This window comes from Fomitopsis serialis (genome assembly GCF_022376445.1).
Source record: "Fomitopsis serialis strain Sig1Antser10 chromosome Unknown B0H18scaffold_271, whole genome shotgun sequence".
NCBI lineage: Eukaryota > Fungi > Basidiomycota > Agaricomycetes > Polyporales > Fomitopsidaceae > Fomitopsis > Fomitopsis serialis.
In genome coordinates this window covers 22,571-42,108 of record NW_025955231.1, presented here as the reverse complement: position 1 = coordinate 42,108, position 19,538 = coordinate 22,571, and the positions used below count along the sequence as shown (strand labels likewise).

General features: G+C 55.5%; 7 protein-coding genes across 7 annotated transcripts; 3 read left to right on the top strand and 4 right to left on the bottom strand.

Moving 5' to 3' along the window:
• Positions 1 to 492: 492 nt before the first annotated feature.
• On the bottom strand, positions 493 to 1,264 carry B0H18DRAFT_1127772 (uncharacterized protein; the record flags this gene model as incomplete). Its single annotated transcript, XM_048035301.1, has 4 exons — positions 493 to 535; positions 589 to 620; positions 688 to 851; positions 910 to 1,264. 4 exons carry the CDS (start codon positions 1,262 to 1,264, stop codon positions 493 to 495), a joined length of 594 nt encoding a protein of 197 aa, XP_047885255.1.
• Positions 1,265 to 5,643: 4,379 nt separating this feature from the next.
• B0H18DRAFT_1057007 (HCP-like protein) lies at positions 5,644 to 7,785 on the bottom strand. The gene is made up of 3 exons (XM_048031060.1): positions 6,539 to 7,785; positions 6,284 to 6,489; positions 5,644 to 6,231 (listed from the first exon to the last, which is right to left on the bottom strand). The coding sequence occupies exons 1-3, from the start codon at positions 7,694 to 7,696 to the stop codon at positions 6,048 to 6,050; spliced, it is 1,548 nt and encodes a 515-aa protein (XP_047885254.1). The 5' UTR covers positions 7,697 to 7,785; the 3' UTR covers positions 5,644 to 6,047.
• An 83-nt stretch (positions 7,786 to 7,868) lies between these two features.
• B0H18DRAFT_1057006 (uncharacterized protein) lies at positions 7,869 to 10,496 on the bottom strand. Its single transcript, XM_048031059.1, has 9 exons — positions 10,303 to 10,496; positions 10,045 to 10,238; positions 9,599 to 9,644; positions 9,192 to 9,548; positions 8,879 to 9,131; positions 8,745 to 8,828; positions 8,428 to 8,689; positions 8,299 to 8,375; positions 7,869 to 8,248 (listed from the first exon to the last, which is right to left on the bottom strand). Exons 1-9 carry the CDS (start codon positions 10,383 to 10,385, stop codon positions 7,940 to 7,942), a joined length of 1,665 nt encoding a protein of 554 aa, XP_047885253.1. The 5' UTR covers positions 10,386 to 10,496; the 3' UTR covers positions 7,869 to 7,939.
• A 64-nt stretch (positions 10,497 to 10,560) lies between these two features.
• B0H18DRAFT_286857 (uncharacterized protein) lies at positions 10,561 to 11,783 on the top strand. Its single transcript, XM_048037420.1, has 4 exons — positions 10,561 to 10,884; positions 10,937 to 11,240; positions 11,294 to 11,530; positions 11,592 to 11,783. Exons 1-4 carry the CDS (start codon positions 10,760 to 10,762, stop codon positions 11,610 to 11,612), a joined length of 687 nt encoding a protein of 228 aa, XP_047885252.1. The 5' UTR covers positions 10,561 to 10,759; the 3' UTR covers positions 11,613 to 11,783.
• Positions 11,784 to 13,267: 1,484 nt separating this feature from the next.
• B0H18DRAFT_1088731 (P-loop containing nucleoside triphosphate hydrolase protein) lies at positions 13,268 to 15,114 on the bottom strand (the record flags this gene model as incomplete). The annotated part of the gene is made up of 12 exons (XM_048032247.1): positions 13,268 to 13,394; positions 13,600 to 13,672; positions 13,735 to 13,957; positions 14,010 to 14,164; positions 14,226 to 14,280; positions 14,339 to 14,419; positions 14,458 to 14,478; positions 14,499 to 14,523; positions 14,581 to 14,685; positions 14,738 to 14,849; positions 14,886 to 15,068; positions 15,108 to 15,114. The coding sequence occupies 12 exons, from the start codon at positions 15,112 to 15,114 to the stop codon at positions 13,268 to 13,270; spliced, it is 1,167 nt and encodes a 388-aa protein (XP_047885251.1).
• A 290-nt stretch (positions 15,115 to 15,404) lies between these two features.
• B0H18DRAFT_1056986 (uncharacterized protein) lies at positions 15,405 to 16,527 on the top strand. Its single transcript, XM_048031058.1, has 8 exons — positions 15,405 to 15,468; positions 15,541 to 15,567; positions 15,747 to 15,797; positions 15,821 to 15,881; positions 15,941 to 16,037; positions 16,078 to 16,264; positions 16,316 to 16,337; positions 16,433 to 16,527. Exons 1-6 carry the CDS (start codon positions 15,457 to 15,459, stop codon positions 16,262 to 16,264), a joined length of 435 nt encoding a protein of 144 aa, XP_047885250.1. The 5' UTR covers positions 15,405 to 15,456; the 3' UTR covers positions 16,316 to 16,337; positions 16,433 to 16,527.
• Positions 16,528 to 17,123: 596 nt separating this feature from the next.
• Positions 17,124 to 19,056, top strand: B0H18DRAFT_286743 (uncharacterized protein). The gene is made up of 8 exons (XM_048037419.1): positions 17,124 to 17,323; positions 17,374 to 17,622; positions 17,677 to 17,702; positions 18,258 to 18,328; positions 18,385 to 18,451; positions 18,512 to 18,798; positions 18,861 to 18,927; positions 18,987 to 19,056. The coding sequence occupies exons 2-8, from the start codon at positions 17,375 to 17,377 to the stop codon at positions 19,010 to 19,012; spliced, it is 792 nt and encodes a 263-aa protein (XP_047885249.1). The 5' UTR covers positions 17,124 to 17,323; position 17,374; the 3' UTR covers positions 19,013 to 19,056.
• Positions 19,057 to 19,538: the final 482 nt, after the last annotated feature.

The following is a 19,538-nucleotide window of genomic DNA, read 5'->3' as shown; positions in this document are numbered from 1 at the left end:
CACCGGGAAATATTGAATAAAAATGTAACCACAAGAGCAACACACAGCATTGAATGAATCAGATATGGGCTGGCATGGCCCAAGCATGTAATCTTAAGAGTAACATGAAGCAGTGAATGAAAGATTGCTGCCAGACCTGTGGCGAAGCCCAGGTCTGGCAGGCTCAAGCATGTAATTGTAGGAGTAACATGGAGCACAGAATGAAAGAACCACTGCCAGACCTGTGGCGAAGCCCAGGTCTGGCATGCATTAACATTGTAATCTTATGGGCGACATGAAGCAGTGAATGAAAGAACCGCCCCGTCAACCCGTGGCGAAGCCACGGGTTGGCGACGCTCGTCAACTCACAACACATGTCGGCGAGCGTGACATACGGCACATACGAAACAAGACAATAAATGACATTAACACAATTCACAGCGAACGCACCAGAGAGCAATCAGACGAGCAGACTGGCCAACCTAATATGTTGATCAAGCGCCACGATGAATGCTACCACGAGTTCTCCCACGGCTGCTGGATTGCGCGCGTACTGCTGGTCCGGTATGCTGAGCGGTAGATGGACGGGTGCGCAGGCGTGCAGTGTACGGTAGGTCTGTGGTGACGTCCCCAGTGTGTTCCTATAAAAACAAGAATGAGAGCAGTGAGACGACTCGTTGCATACAGAGATCTGATAAGCCTGCGTACGTCTTGCGGCAACGCACTAACACCTCGTGGAGGCTCCGGTGAGCGAGTGATGGCGACGTCACATATGGATAGCAGTGCCTTCACAGTGCCTGCATTCAGTGTCGATGACTCTCCATCCAAAGTCGATCTAGCCTGCCATTTGAACAGCAAGCTCCCGAGTGCATCTGGTACATGCTCGATCCTCAGTGTCGTACATTGTATGCCGTTTCACGGATAACGCACCCTTGTACTCCGTGAGACAGCATCGCGCATCCTTGATCAACTTGTCGTTCTTGCCGTCTGCTTCGGATGAAGCAAGATATTGCAGACGAACAAAGAGCATGGCGATATGGGCCGCGTTGTCCCAGATGTGTTGCTCGTCATCTGCAAGCACTGGGGCTACCATGTCGTCATGGACAGCCACTCTGCCTCTATACCAGATCGCAAACATGGACACCGTCGGCATCTGCTGTCCTATCTTCTCGAACTTGTCGGCGGTCACGAGAATGTTGCACTGCGGCGGATCGCCACGCTCCAGTTCGCCACGCTGACAGTACTCGATCATTGACGGCAGGCACAACATGCGAGAGACATTCATTGGAGATGGATCTTGTAGAGCTGGGAGCATCGTTCAGTGACATGTAGATATCGGAGGCATCTCAGCATGCGTCTGAGATATCAACCACACTACCCGCATCCGTGCTGTCGGCGCGAGTGCGGGTAACGCGTGTACATTTCTATAACGATCTACCCGCATCCGCGCTGCCTGCGCCGATGCGGGTAACGTGTAGCATATTTGACACAACACTACCCGCATTGGCGCCGACAGCGCGGATGTGGGTAAATTGCTGTGTCGTAGGGTTCCTTACCCGCACTCGCCCCGCCAGCGCGAAAGGGGGTAACGCATGTGCATAAAACAAGACATTGTGTGCCATTGACACAGAATGTATGGGTTTCCTTTGTGTGTGTATATATTCAGGTAGTGTCTATGAACCAGTATGTACTGTGATGACTCACGCATTAACCCCCACCTGCGCTGTAGCGCGAGTGCGGGTAACTGTCTCGGACAGTGGTCGTTTACCCGCAATGGCGCACGTAGCGCGAGTGCGGGTAGGGAAATGGGAAATTGATGGGTGTTCTCCATGCGCAGAGGTCCAGTTTTTTGTGAAAATCTGCCCCTGACCCCTCCCTGACCCCGAATATTGGTCGAAAATCCCCTATAATCGGCTTGTCCATCCCGGTACGTATGTGCTTGTACTCGGTGTCGAACTCGATCTGCTGAGCGGTCAGCCTCCCGTAACAGTAGGCCAGCAACGGCATGAACCGCGTCCGTTTTGCCCACGACAACATCACGATCTGACATCATCCGGTGAGCACAGTCTCCGATCTGTATGTTGTACCACTGACCTTCGCAGCCAGGCTCTCGCTCACTGGCCCAATGTGCTTCTTCAGACCGCCCATCAGCTCAAGCGCAGTCAACGCGCCCACCAAGGCACCGGCCGACTTGTAGCGCAGGTCGTTGCCGACCGCACAAGCAAACAGTGACATCGGCTCGAGCACGAACGCGAGCTGACACCGGTGAGTAACAATCACCAGAGCACGGAGCGATGTACTTACCCAGATCCATCCCAACTCGTGCGTCGCACGGTCAACCAACAGGCACGAAATCAAGCCGTGCGTGATCAGCGGTGCGGCCGTGACAACCGCGGCGCCCTGCGCCTCCACACTCCACGGATGGTACACGAACCGGATACGCGCGAGGACCGCTGCACGATGCGCAATCTCCGCATCCGTGTCGCATGGCAGGAGGTCAGCCATGGCAGCATGCAACGCATCACCGTACGCACGCATCTGCTTGCACGCGTCAGTCGTCCACAGATACAGCAGGCGCGGATCGTCCTCGACGATGTGCTTCTGGTGCAAGATCTCCAGAGCCTCGAAGACTTCCGGAGTGTACATAGAGTAGTCGGGCACCGCACGCAGGAACGCTGACCGAAGCCGGTTCATCGTACCGTACTCCTTGATGGTGTCCAGCGCGGCACTCTCCTGGCCGTCCGCACCGTATATCTTCTCGCCCTCCTTCGCATGGTGTGCGTGTACGAACGCGTCCCAGTCCGTACATGCTTGCGTAACCTTGTCGTCCGACAGCGGGAAATCCTGCTTCGAGCCGATCAGGCCCATCGTCCGGTGCAAGTCGAGGACGGGGTAGATGACCGCCTGTATGACGTAGATAGTTAGCCACAATCAAAATGGATTAACCTGATACTCACTCCAAACGTCGTCGTCGCTTCCTGCTCGAGTTCTCGCCACCGCATGATGCCGGTATTCTCAAAGTGGGACCCGAGCGACGTGAGTGCGATGCAGAATCGTGCGAGCGGAAGACAGTGCACGATGCGCGAGAACATCGTGTTCGCGTGGTGCCCGCCCTTGACCTGTCGTTCCGCCTGCTGAGCCTCCTTGTGGGTCTCCTGCTTATCGCGCAGGACTTGGACGAGTTGCGACGGTTTGATCTCACACAGCGACTTCATCTCCATCGTAAACTTCTCTTGATCCCCCTCCACCTTCTTCCGTGCGTCGCGGTTTCGCGCGAGCGTGTTGATCGCCGCAGGTGAGAGTTTATCTAAGGATGGTATGAGTGATCGTGCGAGATTTGTGAGAACATATGAACGCACCGCTATCGAAGACCTCCGCCAACCACCACGCCCGCTCGTGCATGTACGCATGCGCATTCTCCACGTCCTGTTCACGTTGCTTGAGTTCGGCCCTCCACGCCTCCGATGTCTTGAACGAGGCCTTCCAATCGTCCACGCGCTTCTCCGTGCGCACGATCGCATTCTCACCGTCCTGGTGCCAGTCGGCAGACGCGTGCAGGCGATGCTGCCCGGCGATCACGTCAAGCACGACCTTCGATTTCTCGTCCTCAATCGCCTGGGCTGCAAGCTGCAGCTTTGGCGTCTTCGAGCCCTTGTGACCTGACACGATGAACGACTCGGGGCTGACCGATCCACCCGGTACGGCGAGCAGAAGCGCGTTCTCCTTGAGTACGTTGCGAGGCTCGTGCTTCAGGTCTTTCACGATACCCTCGCGGTGGTGAGCATCGAGCGGGCGCGGGTTCCAACGTTGGTACAAGTAGTCGACCTGCATTGCTCTCATAAGCCAGGGCGATGCCGGCACGAGCGTGAAGCCGAGGCATGCTTCCGCCGCCTCTGCGAGAAGCTCAGCCTCCCGATCCTGTTCAGCGCCCTGACCGGCCGTCATGGGCATTGGGATCCCCCCGATCACGTCCAAGTCCGGTTGAATCTACATTGACAACTGTCAGTGTCGATCGGCCACTGATTTGATAACGGTACGTACATCTTCATACTGCAGCGACTGATCCGAAGGCCCAGGCGACCGAGACGAGCCACGGTCAGACATGGCACAGCACAGATGACAAGCAGAGTGAGATGAAGAGCGTAGAGATGTGCGCGAACGCGCGATCGATCTGTGGGCGTATGTTTAACAAGGTAAGTGTGCCCCGAACGCATGGCTACGGATACGTCCGAAGCACATGATCGTGTGACATTACCCGCACTCGCGCAGCCAGCGCGAGTGCGGGTAAAGATACCGATTAAGATCAATGGATCCGGTCTCTCAATGCTACCGGTCTATCGTTATTTATCCGCACTCGCGCCGGCGACGCGAGTGCGGGTAACGGTACATCAAATTGTACTACAACTACCTGCACTCGCGTCGCCGGCGCGAGTGCGGGTACTGTTCATGTAATTCTATCGTTATTTACCCGCACTCGCGCTGGCGACGCGAGTGCGGGTAACGTGTCACATAATTAGTGTGTCGTTACCCGCATTGGCGCCGTCGGCGCGAGTGCGGGTAAATGACTGATTCGTAAGCTTCTTTACCCGCACTCGTGCCGGCAGCGCGAAAGGGGGTAAAATACCCCTACAAAATGGGTATTCGGTAGTAAGTGTATGAGTGACGCATGAATCATTGACGTAGCTATATTATTACTGTACTGTGTTAGTGTGTTGTGTAGAGTAACGATCCCTCTATTCACCCGCATCTGCGCTGTAGCGCGAGTGTGGGTAACGGTCTCGGACAGTGGTCGTTTACCCGCAATGGCGCATGTAGCGCGAGTGCGGGTAAGGAAACAGGAAATTGTTGGGTGTTCCTCATGTGCAGAGGTCCAGTTTTTTGTGAAAACCTCGCCCTGACCCCGCCCTGACCCCGAACATTGGTCGAAAATCCCCTATAATCACCGTTTCCTATGTATTCAAACGATTCCCCATTCATTCTGTGGCTTACAGTGGGCTCCCCCATGTAATTCCTGGCCCGGGCAGGCGAGGTTCGGCCCAAGTGGCTGACTTTCCCACGCCCGGTCCCAGTGCACTCCCCCTGTCCTGAGCCCACCATGCGTTCAAACTACACAAACCATCGGGAATACACTGTGTTTGCATGCCCACAGTGCATTCCCGACGGTTCCATGGCTTACAGTGGGTTCCCCCATCCACTTTCCTACCAGCCATAGGCGGGCATATGCCGAGTTTGGCAGGATGTGGCTGAAGTTCCCACGCATCATACGGCGGTTCTCGGTGCGAGTAAGCCACAGAGCATCATCACATTGCTTACTCGCTCGACGGAGTAAGCGTACATGCTGTACTGACATTCCATAGGTACTACGAACATCCAAAAAAAATCGCGCGGACAGAAAAAAAATCGCGCGGACGAAGAAAATCGCGCGCGCGGTGAATTGTTCGCGTGCGCAACGTGATTTTGCTGACGCGCTCGCGCCGATCGATATTTGTGCGGTGTTCAGAAAAAGCGGGTGATTTGATTTTTGAATCAAAACGAACACCATAGACCCCGAATATTGGTCGAAAATCCCCTATAAATTAGTATTGATGTAACCACCGAGACTACATTACTAATTAGTGACTAAGTGTGGGAACGGTAGGTGGAGGAGGAGGGGCACAAACTCACTCGGCTTCCAAGCCAGCTCGCGGGGCGATCACTGGCCCGTTACGTGGCCTCTCACGAGTCGAAATGTGGTCTGAACGCTCCGCTTTCGACGGCCGTGTAGTTGCTTCCACGGCACCCGACCCCGGGTGCTCCCTGGGGAAATACATGCGAGCAGGCCAGTGCGTTTGAGATCGACGGATGCTACGAATATCGCGCCTCTGCTCTTGGCGTCGCCGTGAACGGCTGCAGCGTGCTCGAGTGGCTGGAAAGCATGTAGCACACCAATGTTCTACCCAAATCATTGTTCGTCGGCACTGGCGTAGAATAATGGTAGTAGTCATACAGTAGCAGTCCAAACTGAAGTCCGTATCGATATATACTCCATACGCACGAATGCCACCCCGCCGGTCTTGCTACGCACTTCTCTACATGATGACGCAATCCTTGTCCTTTCCACCCTTACCTGAGTTGGTGGACGCGTCGTCGCCCGAGTTGCGGTGTAGGACAGAGCCTGCGCCACCGGGGGCCGATATTGGACCGTGGCCCTTGAGACGAGCAGTCGCACGCTTGTCGCCATGCTCGGCGGCCTTTTTGTACCACGTCGTTGCTCTGTGGGAAGGTTCGACTGGGCAGCACAAAGATGAGGAAGGGATGGACGCACTCGGCCATACTGGGCTCTGTTCCGATGCCGACCTCGAGGAAGTACCCTACCGCGTACATCGCCTTCACGAGCCCCGCTTCGCCCGCCTTCTTGGCCCATAAGAACGCCTCAGTGTCCGACTGAGGGAGTACACCGGGTGAGCCGACAAGATACCACGCCGTTAGCGCGAAGCATGCGTCGCGGTGATTCTGTTGCGCGGCGATGTTCTAGAGGCAAGTAGTGAGAGAGGGGACAGAGAGGTTAATGACGACTCACATAGTAATGTATTGACAACGCTGGGTCCTGCGGACAGCCCATCTTGCCATACTCGTAGCATTCCCCTAGCCGGTACGCGCTCGGTGCATAGCCTAGCTCTGCCGCTTGCGCAAGTAGTTCCGCCGAGTATTCGTAGTCGACGAACAAAACGTTGTCGATACCACGCTCGTGTAGCAGAGCCAGCTCGTGCAGCGCGTGCGGGAACTCCGCCGTCGCATGCTCTGCGGACCGCTTGAGGAACGAGACGCCCTCGCGCGGGCTCTTCGACAGCCCAAGCTCGCCGTTGAGGTAGGCAATGCCTAACCGGTACAGCGCGCCCGGGTGACCCGCGGCGGCACTCTTCTTGTAGAACTGCACCGCCTTGGCGGACTCGCGGCGGCACCCCCAGCCGTTCTCGCAACACGTCCCTGCACGGTATGCGGCGTCGGGGTGCCCATGCTTCGCGGCGAGCACGAAGAGAGGGAACGCGTGGTCGAAGTCCTGTCGGTTCTTGTGCGTGCCGATACCGTTTGCATAGCAGTCGGCGAGGAAGTACTGTGATGGCATGTGTCCCCGGTCGGCGAGTCGTTTGAGTAAGGCCATCGCCTCGCGGATGAGGTCCTCCCGCTTCTGCTCAGCCTTCTCGATCTCCATGACGTTACCAAGCGTAGGCACTGGCATGGGCATTGTCTTGGAAGCATCGATCATGAAGACTGCAAATTCGAACTGGAGGTCAGGGTCCTGGGTCTTCTTCGCGTTCGCGCGGTAGAGCTCGAGCGTGCGTTCATGAGAGAGGAGGGCAGCCTGATTTCCTGGCCGAAGATGAGAGTGGTCGAGAATGGGACCAGGCGGCGGAGACGGTGCTCGGACGGACTGAGTGGCGACGGACGGAGCGGCATACTGCTGCTGGTCGCGGAAGTCTGCTTGGGAAGCGTAGAAGTCATCGCCGTCCGGGTCAGGGGGTGTCGGTGAGCCATTATCGTATGCATAGTCGTCGTAGGCTTGCTCTGAGGGGCCTGGCGGCCGTGGCGAGCCGCGTGGTGGGCGAGAGGGGGAGCCGGAGGGACGAGAGGACGGACGTGGGAGGGCGTCGAAGCGGTCGTAGCCCGCATACGGCTGCTGTGGTACTGGGTGCGGCAGATACGGCGAGGAAGAGGGGGGCGTCGCCTGTGCATACATCGCCGGGAGCGGCTACGGCGACAGAGGCGTGGACGTCGAGGACAGCGATGAGGGCGGCGAGGGACGTCGCCGTTCCTGCGAGGTCGTCCGGCTCGGCGTCTATGCCTTTCGCGCTCCGCAATAAGCGCCGCATCCGACCGCACGTTCCTACCGTCCCACACAGAAATAGAGAGAACAGTGCAAGAAAACAAGAGCACAACAGGTAAGCATGCAGTGTACGATGGTAGGACAGCTAGTAGACAATTAGAAATCGAAATCTCGTCCTCCCGCCCCGAATGAGGAGAATCCGCCGCCGCCTCCATAGCCTCCTCCCCCGAAGCCGCCTCCTCCGAAGCCTGCTCCTCCGAAGCCGCCTCCCCCGAAGCCGCCGCCATTCCGATTGAGATGCGCGAAGAGATCATTGATGTCCATGCCCCCCATGCCTCCCCCCATACCTCCCATACCCATCACGTCCTCATCGTCCTCACCCATATCGTACCGTCGTCGCTTGATGGGATCAGACAGGATCGAGTGAGCTTCCACGACCAGCTTGAACTTCTCTTCGTCACCGCCCTGAGAATCTATCGTGAGTGACGAATGCAAGCTAATGATTCAAGACGAACCTTGTCAGGATGATGCTTGAGTGACTCCCGCCGGTACGCCTTCTTGATGTCCACTTCGGTGCATTCCTTCTGGACACCTGTGCAACCTATGAGTGGGATCCCGTATGCCAGCATAGGATATATGCGCACCCAAGATCTTGTAGTAATCCTTGGTCTTACTCCGCTTCAACGCAATCTCGGCCTTCTTCAGCTCGCCCTTCAACGCTTTCACGTCCGCGGCATTGCCGTCATACTCTGCCTGCTCTATGGCAGAGTTGAAGTCTGCGATCGAAGCCTCATACTTTTCGAGGTGCGAGTAAATCCGGGCGCGGGTCCGGAGGGCCTTGAATGAAGCAGGATATAGTCGCAGGGACTCCTCGGTATCCTCCAGAGCGTCCTCGTGCCGCTCGAGCTGGAGGTGTGAGTTGACGTCGGAGGTCATATGCAGTTACAATGGCTGAACGCACCTTGACGAGAGCTGTAGCTCGATTTGAAAGGAGGATGGCACGAATCTGACCACCCTTTCCTTCGTCGGGACTATCGCCAATGCGCTGCGCCTTGGTGAGCAAGGCCCGTCGCTAGTCAAAACAAATGTACACACCTCCAACGCCGCCCCGTACTTATCTGCCGCCTCTTGCAAACGACCCGCCTTGAATGCAGTGTTGCCTTCCTCCTTTAACCGTTCGACGTCCTTGATACGCTTCCGCAACCGCTGAGCAGATTCGTGCCCTGGATCTAAGCGCAGAGCCGACTGTACGTGCTGAAGCGCTTGCGCCGTCTTCGCGGACAAGAAAAGCACAAGGCCCCGCCATGTAAGTGCATCTGGTGAGTTGGGTTCTAACCGAAGAGCCTCGCTGCGAGAAACGTCATCCGAGTGAGCATTGGATGATACGAAATAGAATAAAGCCACGCACCTGGCTGCGATGCCCGCGGCGTCCCAGTTGCCCCTAGCGAGCTCGAGCTGGATTCGCGATAGCCGCCACTGAGTCGGAATATCTCCGCCCTCCGCCTCGATCGTCTGCACACACTTGCCCAACGCCAGCCTCGCCATTGCCCAGTCTTTCCTCTCTTTCGCATCCTCAAAGTGCCGCAGGTGCGCCTCGAGCTCGAGGACCTTCTTTTGCAGCTGGAGGGCCGATGAGTTGGCCGCGTCGATCGCGAGGACGGTACGGAGTGTGGAGAGTGCGGGAGCTGTCGAGCCTGTTGATAGTTGGCAACGGGCGAGGCGGATGAGCGTTTTGGGGGAGGGCGAGTCGGATTGAAGGGTGCGGCTTGTTGGCAGTCTGCGAGTGCGGGCTTGAATCGCTTGAGTGCCATGTACGCAGCAGCGCGATTGGTCAAGTAAGTCGGCTCAGACGGATTCAATACTGTATGGTGCGAAAAAACATGAGCACGCATTGCGCAGAATGCTTAGTCCGTTCATAGGGTGCAAAACACAGTAGCCTTTGCAATGGCCGGGCCACAAGCGAGGCAACAGCTGAGGGAGGCACGTTGTCCACTCAAAGTGGAAAATGGGACATCCGCCGCCGTGAGCGTACATGCAATAGTATCAACTAGACAACCACGAGCATGCGTTGCTAGGTACGTTGACATTGCCGATCTGGCTTGCAGGATACGAACGCGACGAGCTCACGAAGTCACCGTCCTAAAACCTTCATACCTGCTGCAGTGACCCTTGCCCAGTTACTTGGATCGCCAAGTGCACCATCGGCATCCACATATGTTGCTACGCTCGCATACGCACGAATGGGAACTATGGGTACTCACCGATTGCGTGTGTGTACGATTCGAGAGCATCATTGAATCGTTGCGCCTTGAAGGCCGCGTTCCCCTCCTCCTTCGCCTTCTCCGCGAGTTTGATTGCATCGACCTCTTCCGGAGGGGCCGGAGGTGTTGGAGGGCTCTCCGCTTGAGGCGAGGTCGCTTCCTCTGCGTCGCCCATGCTTGTAGGGCTGTCCGACCTGTTACGAAACAACGGTGAGTTATCGGTGGCCTCACATGGACATTGAAAACCAATCGTCGGACCTTTCACTAGGGTTGCCGCCATTGACGGCGGCAGCGGCCTTGGCCTGCTGTTTCTTCTTCTGCTTGGTCTTTTTGTTCGCCATCCTGGGGGTCCCTGTATTCCGGGAAAAGACGGGAGTGCGTGAGGCGGGCAAGGATGGAGGCCCAGGGAAAGGGGACGCGCGGATGGATGGCGGAGAGCAATGTGGCGGCGCTAAAATTCGTCCTCGCCCACAGAAAGCACAGACAGCCACAGACGCGCCATGACTAAGCGCTTGCCGCGTCGCGTCCACAACCCTCATCTCTTCTATCGTGGTATGTACGTGTGACAAACGAATTTGCTGAATTGCATCTATAGTATACAGGTACTAGTGCATGGTATACGACCCTGCCCGGCCCAGTAGGCGTCGCACAGCATGTAAGTTGTGACCCTCATCACCAGAACGTTACATCGACCCGCACTCACGGACCCTGTCTCATGTACGACGTGCGTAGGAGTATTATCTGTATACCAGTCAGACGGAGTGTACATACTCCTACATGGTGTACGCGATATAGAATGACTATAATCGGCCGATGCCTACGATTCCTGAGTCTCTCTCGGTGAGTAGGACTTCAAGTTAGATCATCTGTGTCTGTTGACGCCTCACGCCAGGTTCCCGCGGATCACAAACGACGACTCGTACCTGCTGGGAAAATTGGAAAGTCGTCATGGACTAAATCCCAACACCCGGCGTGCAAGAGAAACTTGTACACTTCTGTCTTCTGTGCCGTCCCGATCCGAGTCGCAGCAGTCGAATGCCCGTTCGCGACGCGCTCGACAATTTAGGACGCTGCGCCCATCCATTGAACCTCATACGTGCTTACATCCCTTAGCACTGTGCGTCCAACATCGGACCAAGCTACCCATATATGAAAATACCAGTGGTACCGTGGCTTTCAAGGATCCCTGGCAGATAGTACGCAGCTATTTATGAAATAACTCGCCGGACTCATGAAATCGTCTAGTCAGGGCACACCGCACGCGCGACTATCAGAGCATCTCAACCACTGTCATTCTGCCTCTTCCCGTATCTGCCGGACTATCGGACGTGGACACATTCCGAAGAACCGAACTAGAACCGACGAGATTCCCTCGACCGTCTCTTTCGAAAAAAATAGGAGTCCATATTCATACATCCCCAGAGAAAAGACCCGCCGTCAATCGCAGTGGGTGAATGACCACCAAACGATCGAGTTGTCTTTGAAAGTAGATTCCAAAGTGCGATATACGCCGCTTCGCACCGCTAACCCCGTTTCGTCCACGCCAGCGCCCGTTGCGTATCCTGTGAAAAGCAACAAATACACATCGGGGATCCTGTATGGAATCGCGGTGAGTTTAAAGGTGGTGCCCGGCGAACGGGGTTACCGGACCACTCGGAGCAAAGTGGCCAGTCATGGCTTTCAGCGGGGCAGTCTACGGACGATACAACCGTCTCGGCCGAAGAAACATGCTGGCAATAGATGAATACTTCTCAGCCCTTTCTAGTGTCTGCAGACGTATCAGCACATGCGGCTTAGACGTCGGTAGACTGCTACCGGTATGCATAAAAGGCCACAGCTTGCTGAGGAACACGCTTGCATCTTGCATAGTTGAGGTAAGCAATGGAGGAACGCATACATATTCGGAGTCAAACAACGCTTTCATTGAACCGGTGAACGTACATTCACGACCGATTCACAGTCGTGATATTTTCGCCCCGCTACTCAGCACGGGATCATGATGCAGGCATACATTTTCCGTGAGAGGCGGACAAAGACTGCAAAGGCATACGGTTATGTTTGGATCGTGCCTTCTCCAATTGTTGTCATGAGCACGGGAATTGGCACCACATTCGCACAACAGAAGACACCGTCATTGTGGAGGACAAAACGCCTGCATATAGTGAAGTGAGTCCCTTGACACTCATTGTGTCAACACGCACGCTGAGTGATGTAATGACCGTCCAGCGGGATGACCCATTCCCGTTCAACAACCCTATATCCTTCGCTACGAAATTGGCGTTCGATAAGCCTAGTCAGACCCCACATCGACCGCCTACAGTCCGGCGAGCTTGAACCACGGAGGATGCCACACCCGTCGACACGAGACACGAGAGACTCTGCGCGGAGTCGGGCAGATAAGCGACCTAGGAGCTTAGACCGCCCTGGATCTATGTATGACCTCGCGGACGATCCAGGCTGTCTCCGCCAGCAGACCAGCGACGCACATCACACTGCCGTTGTCGATAACTAGCGAGTCGGCCACGACCTAGACGACCGGTCAATTACTTCCGCGGCCTGGAGACTACACTCTGCCATAGGGTCTTGGCCGCGGCGAACAAACAACCTTCGCAGAGCATCTGAAATCGCATCAGCCTCGTGGCACGCAAATGAGTGTACCTCGATATATTATGGTACGCACCGTGAAGAACATGTCGAAGGAGGTAAGGTAAGTTCGACCATCGGGATGTCCCATTGCCAATGGATGGAGTACATTCTTCGCCGCGAGGTTGCCAGAACAGCTCTAACACAACGGGTCGCGAAGCTGCAAGCCCGATGCACTTTCCACGCCGACCGTTTAGAATCCAGAGAGTTCGAATCATGCCCCGTGCGACGCCAGCGAGAGCCAGGTCTTCTGATAACTTGAACTGGGAAAGAGCGGGCCGTTCACGAATGACGCGTGAGTCCCGGTGGATGTTGTATGATGGGCTGTAGATGAGGACGCACCCGCTACCATCCCAGTCCCGACCTGCCATGTGAGCCCACGGACGATACAGGCGGTTATCCTTCAGAAGAACCTGTAATCGCACTCAGCAGGCGAGGCACGACGGGCTGGTCAATCATGCACGCTGGCCCAGCAAACTCGAGAGTCGAGTACCGTCAAAATCGTAGAGTGCCCACAATACGGGCGATGTCGACAAACAGCGACCCGATGACGTCCGTAGCACGCCAATGGTTGCTTCCATCATTTGGGCGTACTCGACCCCAAAGTGCTGCGGCACAAGGGGCCCGAACCCGGCCACGAAGAGCCAAGCTCCGGCTCCGGAGTCTGTAGGTCTCGCGGTACACCACCCACCCCCGTGGTGCCCTGCCTCGAGACGAGAGTAGCAGCACGTACGCCATCGGCGAGGACGAGGGTGCTGGAACGAGTGGGAGACGGGTAGATCTGTGATGCGAGCAGTAGGTACTGCATATACAACTGAGTTCACGTTTGGCGCGAGCGAGGACCTGCGGCGTGGAGGGAGAAGAGGAAGTGCCTCACGGGTATTCGGAGAGTTCGTGGAGCTAGATGTGTACCTGCTACAAGCGCGACAGAGGTCCTTTGCCGAGTTACAACCCCGCGTATGAGAAGTACGCGGGGCGGAATTGCCTAACATCATGCACGTACTATGTGTAAGCGATGAAAGCAAACAGTATGGATCGTGAAAGTACCTGGGAAGCCCTCGAGTTCCTTTCTATCTACAACGTACTTGACGGCCACCTTGATCTCTTCGAGGTCGTCCAGGATATCGAGCTTGGTCAGGTTAAGGCTGTCGTACCCGTTGATCAAGTAGGAATGCTTCATGACGACTAGATCGAGCCATCCACAACGCCGCCGACGGCCGGTCGTCACGCCAAACTCGCGACCGACTTCTTGCAGGTGGACGTCGATATCCTAGATGCACCGTACGTAAGCTCAACATGGACATGATCGAAACGAGACGCACGTTCAGCTGCTCGGTCGGGAACAGCCCTCCTCTGACGCGAGTCGTGTATGCCTTCATGACGCCGATGACGGTGCCCATCTTCTTGGGCGGAATGCCGAGGCCAGTGCACACGCCACCGACGGCGGTCGCAGAAGACGTTACGTACGGGTAGGTACCTAAGTCGAGGTCGCGCATTGGCCCCTTGGACGAGGACTCTCTTCCCTTCAGCAAGCGCACAGTGGATGTAGGTCACGCCGTCGATAACGTACGGCCGCAACCGCTCGGCGAGGGCCTTCAACGTAATGTGGATGAGCGCGAGTCATGACGACGAAAGCTGGCAGACAGCGCACCTTATAGCGAACGATCGCGCCCTCCGTGTCGTACATGAAGTGCCCATAGCGCTTGAATCGGCCTCCAACGACCTTGCGGAACTTGATGGCGAAGTTTCGTGGTCGAAGAGGTGGTGCACACGCAGACCGGAACGCGATGCCTTGCCGGAATAGGCCGGACCGATGCCCTCTTAGTGATTCCGATGCTAGCAAGCAGTCAGAAGCTCTCGTCTGTGAACTCAACGAATCGGGCGCGTGCTCACCTCATGCCTCCCAGTTCGACCTCCTTCAACTCGTTAACGATCTTGTGAAAGTCGAAGACGAGGTGTGCGCGATCGGAGACAATGACCGTCCAGTGCAATCCAATCCTATGCATCACCACTGAACATAGTGCATCGGACAGGCAGGACGACGATGCACACCTTGAGCCGTAGCGCATCGAGCTCCTCGAAGAATGACGGCAGATGCACGACGACTCCGAACCCAATCACACCCGTGCAATTTGGATTGACCAGCCCTTCCGGTGGTTGTTCTACGTGGGCTGTATCCAAGGAAGAAAGAGACGCACCGCTTGACAGGAGATGGAAAGCAAAGTGCGTGGATGCCTTCTCCGCGCCCATGGGCACGAAGATGGTATGACCGGCGTTGTTCCCTCCTGCGCAACGGGCGCAGATATCGGCGTCGGCGGCGAGGATGTCAACGAGCTTGCCCTTCCCCTCGTCGCCCCATTGCGCTCCGAGAACGACGCTTACTGAAGATGCTATGAGAGATGGCTGGAATGGAAGGGTGCTGCTCATCGCGGCGAGTCAGCGTGTCCTCAGGGCGTATCGCACGTAGGGCGAAGAGATAGGTGGGAATAGAGAATAAGTATGCGTTCGACGGAGGATGCAATGAGTTAAAGCTTGAGATTGGCGGCGTTCGTCCGGCCGACCCGCCTTCCTTATCGGGACGCCATGATCGAAACCATCTCGCGTCAGCACCTCCCGTCATCAGCCACCTCCCTGTCCCTACCTCTCTCTCGCCGTCTCCACTACATACCAGCATGAGCTCGCACGACGCACGATCCGGCGTGACAGGAATACCTGAAGAACGGCCACAGACAGTCGCCGAGAGGCGACGAGGCGGGGAGGAAAGGCGAGATGAATGAAAAGGCGAGGAGATTGTCTCGACGGGACATGTACAGAGGTACGCAATAATAACTGTCTCATTACTTTCTACGCCAGGTGACACGTACGACGAACAATAGAATTGTGGTCCCCCGCTGCTGGCCCGTTCTCGCCACCTTGCCCTTTGTCCTGTCGCTCACGCTACCGCCCTCTCGCCGTCAAATCAACGTTTGGGGGCATGATGCACAGGCCCGCCGGCAAGTACCGCCCCTTAATTTCCCTGCTTCCTCGGTTGTGGTTTAGATCTTTGGACGGCTCATTAGACTCCAGGTAATCACAATTATATCCCCATATGTGCAATCGACGCATCTGACGTCTGAGAACCCTCGCCACGCAGAGGTGGTCAGGTATATCGTGCCCTGAACGTGCGCTGGTCGGCTGCCAGTACCACTCTGTACGTGTTAGCCAGGGTGTTTAACGTTCCCCTTAAGATAATCCTGCCTTCGTCTTCGAACAGCACGTTCTTTCAAGCTGACGGCGCTTCTCCAGCACGCTTCCTCCGACAGTTGTCTGCAACCGACGAGTGCCTGTCAGCCTACCCGAACGAATTCATGGTATCGATACCCATTCAATACATCGTCTCGTCGAAGCCAGCCTCCCCAAGCAGCTCGCCAAGCTCGACTGGAGGGTCCAGTTCGAGGAAATGGACCAGCTTAGCTGTCCTTTCATCCGCAAGACGAGGAACCCGGGCCTCGCCTCTCGTATTTGCGAAGCTGTCGCGAAGGGTCACACGAAGCAGGTAGCTATCTTTACCCTCGACGGCGATCACATCCCTAGGTAGGTGGATTTCGAAGCAGATCACGTATTCCAGCTGAGCTGTTTTTGTATCCAGGTCATGCGCACTCTCGAGAACGCTGGGTCAGTAGCATTCCTATTTGCTGTTTGCATATATGCCGACTTCACATCGCTGCGAAGCCTGATCTGAGATGAACAATCCTTTACGAAATTCAATTGACTGCATAAACGGCACATTCCCCGCGCGATGTTGCGTACCGACAAACGGCGGAGTCTACACTCGGCTCCAATGTTTCCAAGTCCAGCTGGGTGCGCGCCCGCTCGTCCAGACGCATCGCTTCGTCTGCATTCGCCTGTGTGACGTTGACGCGGGCTGGAAACACACGTTCTCTGTGCACGAGGTCAACCAGTGGTGCATTGGGAGGGTCCTCGAGATGGCGCTCGACTGTCTCAACCCCAAGAGACGTGTCCCTGCATCTGGGCTTTGATGTAAACACGCCCAAGCCGACGGTCGCACCCAGCATGGGGAGGCTGGTGAGTGATAGGCTGGCCTGCGATGACGAGTGGAATTGAAGGTGCTGTACAGATGCGTGGTGGGCTGACGTTCAGCGAGGGCACTGTATCTACGAGCCAGCCTACGAGACTCATTGTCTCGTCACACTGTACATTTTCGTGAGGTGCCGCGAAGACGAGGTCCTACAGATCCGAACTGACCGGTGGACCCGTCCTTCGGGACGACCGAAGAAGTAATGAAGCAACCGATTGCTGTCGGTTGCTTACTCGCTCAATCCGATCTGTGCTAGGTGAGTCCCGCTGCATGTCTATTCTAATCCGGACTTACACACTATCAAACGGGGAGGATGCAGATGCATGTCCGAAGTGCTGAGTCCGAATCAAGCAATCTATAGTCAACAACTATCCGGCGCAGTACGAGCCTTTCGACTTCTTCGCTGCGCGTCGCGTTCTGCTTAGCGTTCGCGTAAGGTGGCCGTGCGACCATCGCGATTGTGCGACCATGCCGGTACGGACATGGCCGGCAGAAATATGCATGTGTATAGAACCCTCCAACAACAGGGGCAAAAGCACGCAATCAGGTGTCGTAAAGGTAAGCGGTGTTGTACAAGACCTAGTGGGGGATGCTCAGACAGACCATAGAATGAACGGTGCGTCAATGGGACGTAAGAATCTTTGGAAAATGGCTGCGCTAATCTGGTTCTCCGTGAAAAGAATCCGGGGCGATATCAGAGGCAAATCGCGTCTCGATTTTCTGGCGGCAGCGGCGGACTTGGGTCTCGAAAGATGCCGGCATGTCAATTGCCGAAGAGCCTCCCTGCTGTCGAACTCGAGGCTGCGTACATGCTCTGCGCCGCCTTCCAATTTGATTCTGGAGATGAGAGATGTGTTGTAAGTGTGTGTTCGCTGCTAAGGCTCAGTACGAAATAGCACTGACAATACCAGTGAGGCTGCAGCAACAACTTCGGACGGTATTAGCGGACACATGTGATGGAGTGGTGCGAGATTGATGCGCCTTCAAGGGAGCAGTGAGGTCAGTATAACTGTTGAGCCCCTCGGAGTTGACTTGCCTCGAGGCATGCATGCCACCCTAGGCGAGCATGTGGTGGTCACAACCACAGTGGTCAGCCGAGAAGAACCTATGCTTTTTACATCATATATGACAGATCCTGTGCCATTCCTCTCATGACCTAAAGATAAGGCTAGCGAACTACACTGACAGCTTTGGAATTATTTGGCAGTCCGAGTCGATCCAGCGCGTGCATGATCTACATGGGGTAAACTTGTAAGTATAATTGTATTACTCGTCCTGATCTTACTGACAATCTCATTTGCGTATGACTCGGATTCAGGGGTCCGCAATGTTCCTTCCAGCGGGCGATTGCGCCTGCTAAGCCAATGGTTGGCGTTCTCACGTCACAGTGGTGTCGTCCCTTGGGCCGGAAACATCTGGCCGAGACGACGAAAGCCGGCCCCTCTAACCTTCCGTGTAGCATGTGTCGGCAATCACACTCACCATTTTCTAGGCATGGCGAACAACTGCGGCCATTCAATGTATTGCGGCTCTGCACGGTGTGCATCACAGGCGATTGCCTTTGTAAGTGGTTCCTGTGGTGCAGAAGCTCTCGGCTGCCGCCGTGACGGTAGTCCAAGTTTGCCTATTCGTACAGATATTCAAATGTCTCTTCGCATGCCGCGCCCAAAACGACGGCTATAGCCGGTGAGTATTGTCCCTCGAAGCCTTCCTTCGATAGTTTACTGCCGTACCCTTACATGTAAGGATCCACGGATGCGAATTACGGCGCAGAAGAGCAAAGAGATTCAGCCTCGTGGCTGCCTCACGCAGCTCTAGAAGATGCACTTACGACACTCCACCGTAACCTGTCGAGTACAAGATGTCCGCCGGAAATGACGATTTCGCAGAACGAGAAAGCGACGACTCGACACCCATCAACATACAGTTCTAGTCACCGTGATCAGATGCCGAAAGTCCTGGCGTTGAGCTCTACACCTTCGCCTCGCCATCATCCGTATTCTCGGAGCGTGCGCCGTGCGTGGAGACGCAGGGTAAGTCATTGCTCGGGTTGTGATGTCTTCGAGTCGTTCAATGTTAATGCATTGCATGGTAGATGCGACTGCGCGAGGCGTTGTCCCTATACCCATCGTGGTTAGTTGAAATTCTGCACATACTCAGCGGTGAGTATTCATGATTGAAAACATAAGCTACTGTACTCATATGATTGTATTTGTCGAAGGTCCAGACAACTGGCCTGAGACGTAGGACTCGAGTCTCGCACTATCGCCTCCGCTTTGGCACGGGCTCTGTGATCTGTGCCCGAAAGAGGGGGTTCTCGAGTTTGTATCCGTCTCTATAGCTTTCTGTTTTCTCTTGCTGTCGTCGCTTTTCCATTACTCGTGCTATGGATAATCGAGTTGAACCATTGTCCCAGTGGAGACTCAGGTGTCCATTCCCTAGTATTCCATTCTGCCCTGCTGGTGATTATACTTTTGCTCCCGATGAAGAATAGTCGAGCTATGTGGAGTCGAAAAATATGTGTACTTGTGTGAATAAGATGTATATTGACTTCAGGTCCACGATCGAGCACGATCATGCGGAGCGTTCAGTATAAGCGGCCATGGCTCGGGCATTCTGAGAAAGGCAATAGTAGGCACGTGTGACGAGTCGTTCGCGTTTGCCTGCCGCGGCCTCCTCAAAGCTCAATCGTCGTCTGCTCTCGTTGTGGCCATTTTGTTCTCGACTTGACGACAATAACAAACAACTCGGAGCAGCAGAGGACTATACGATG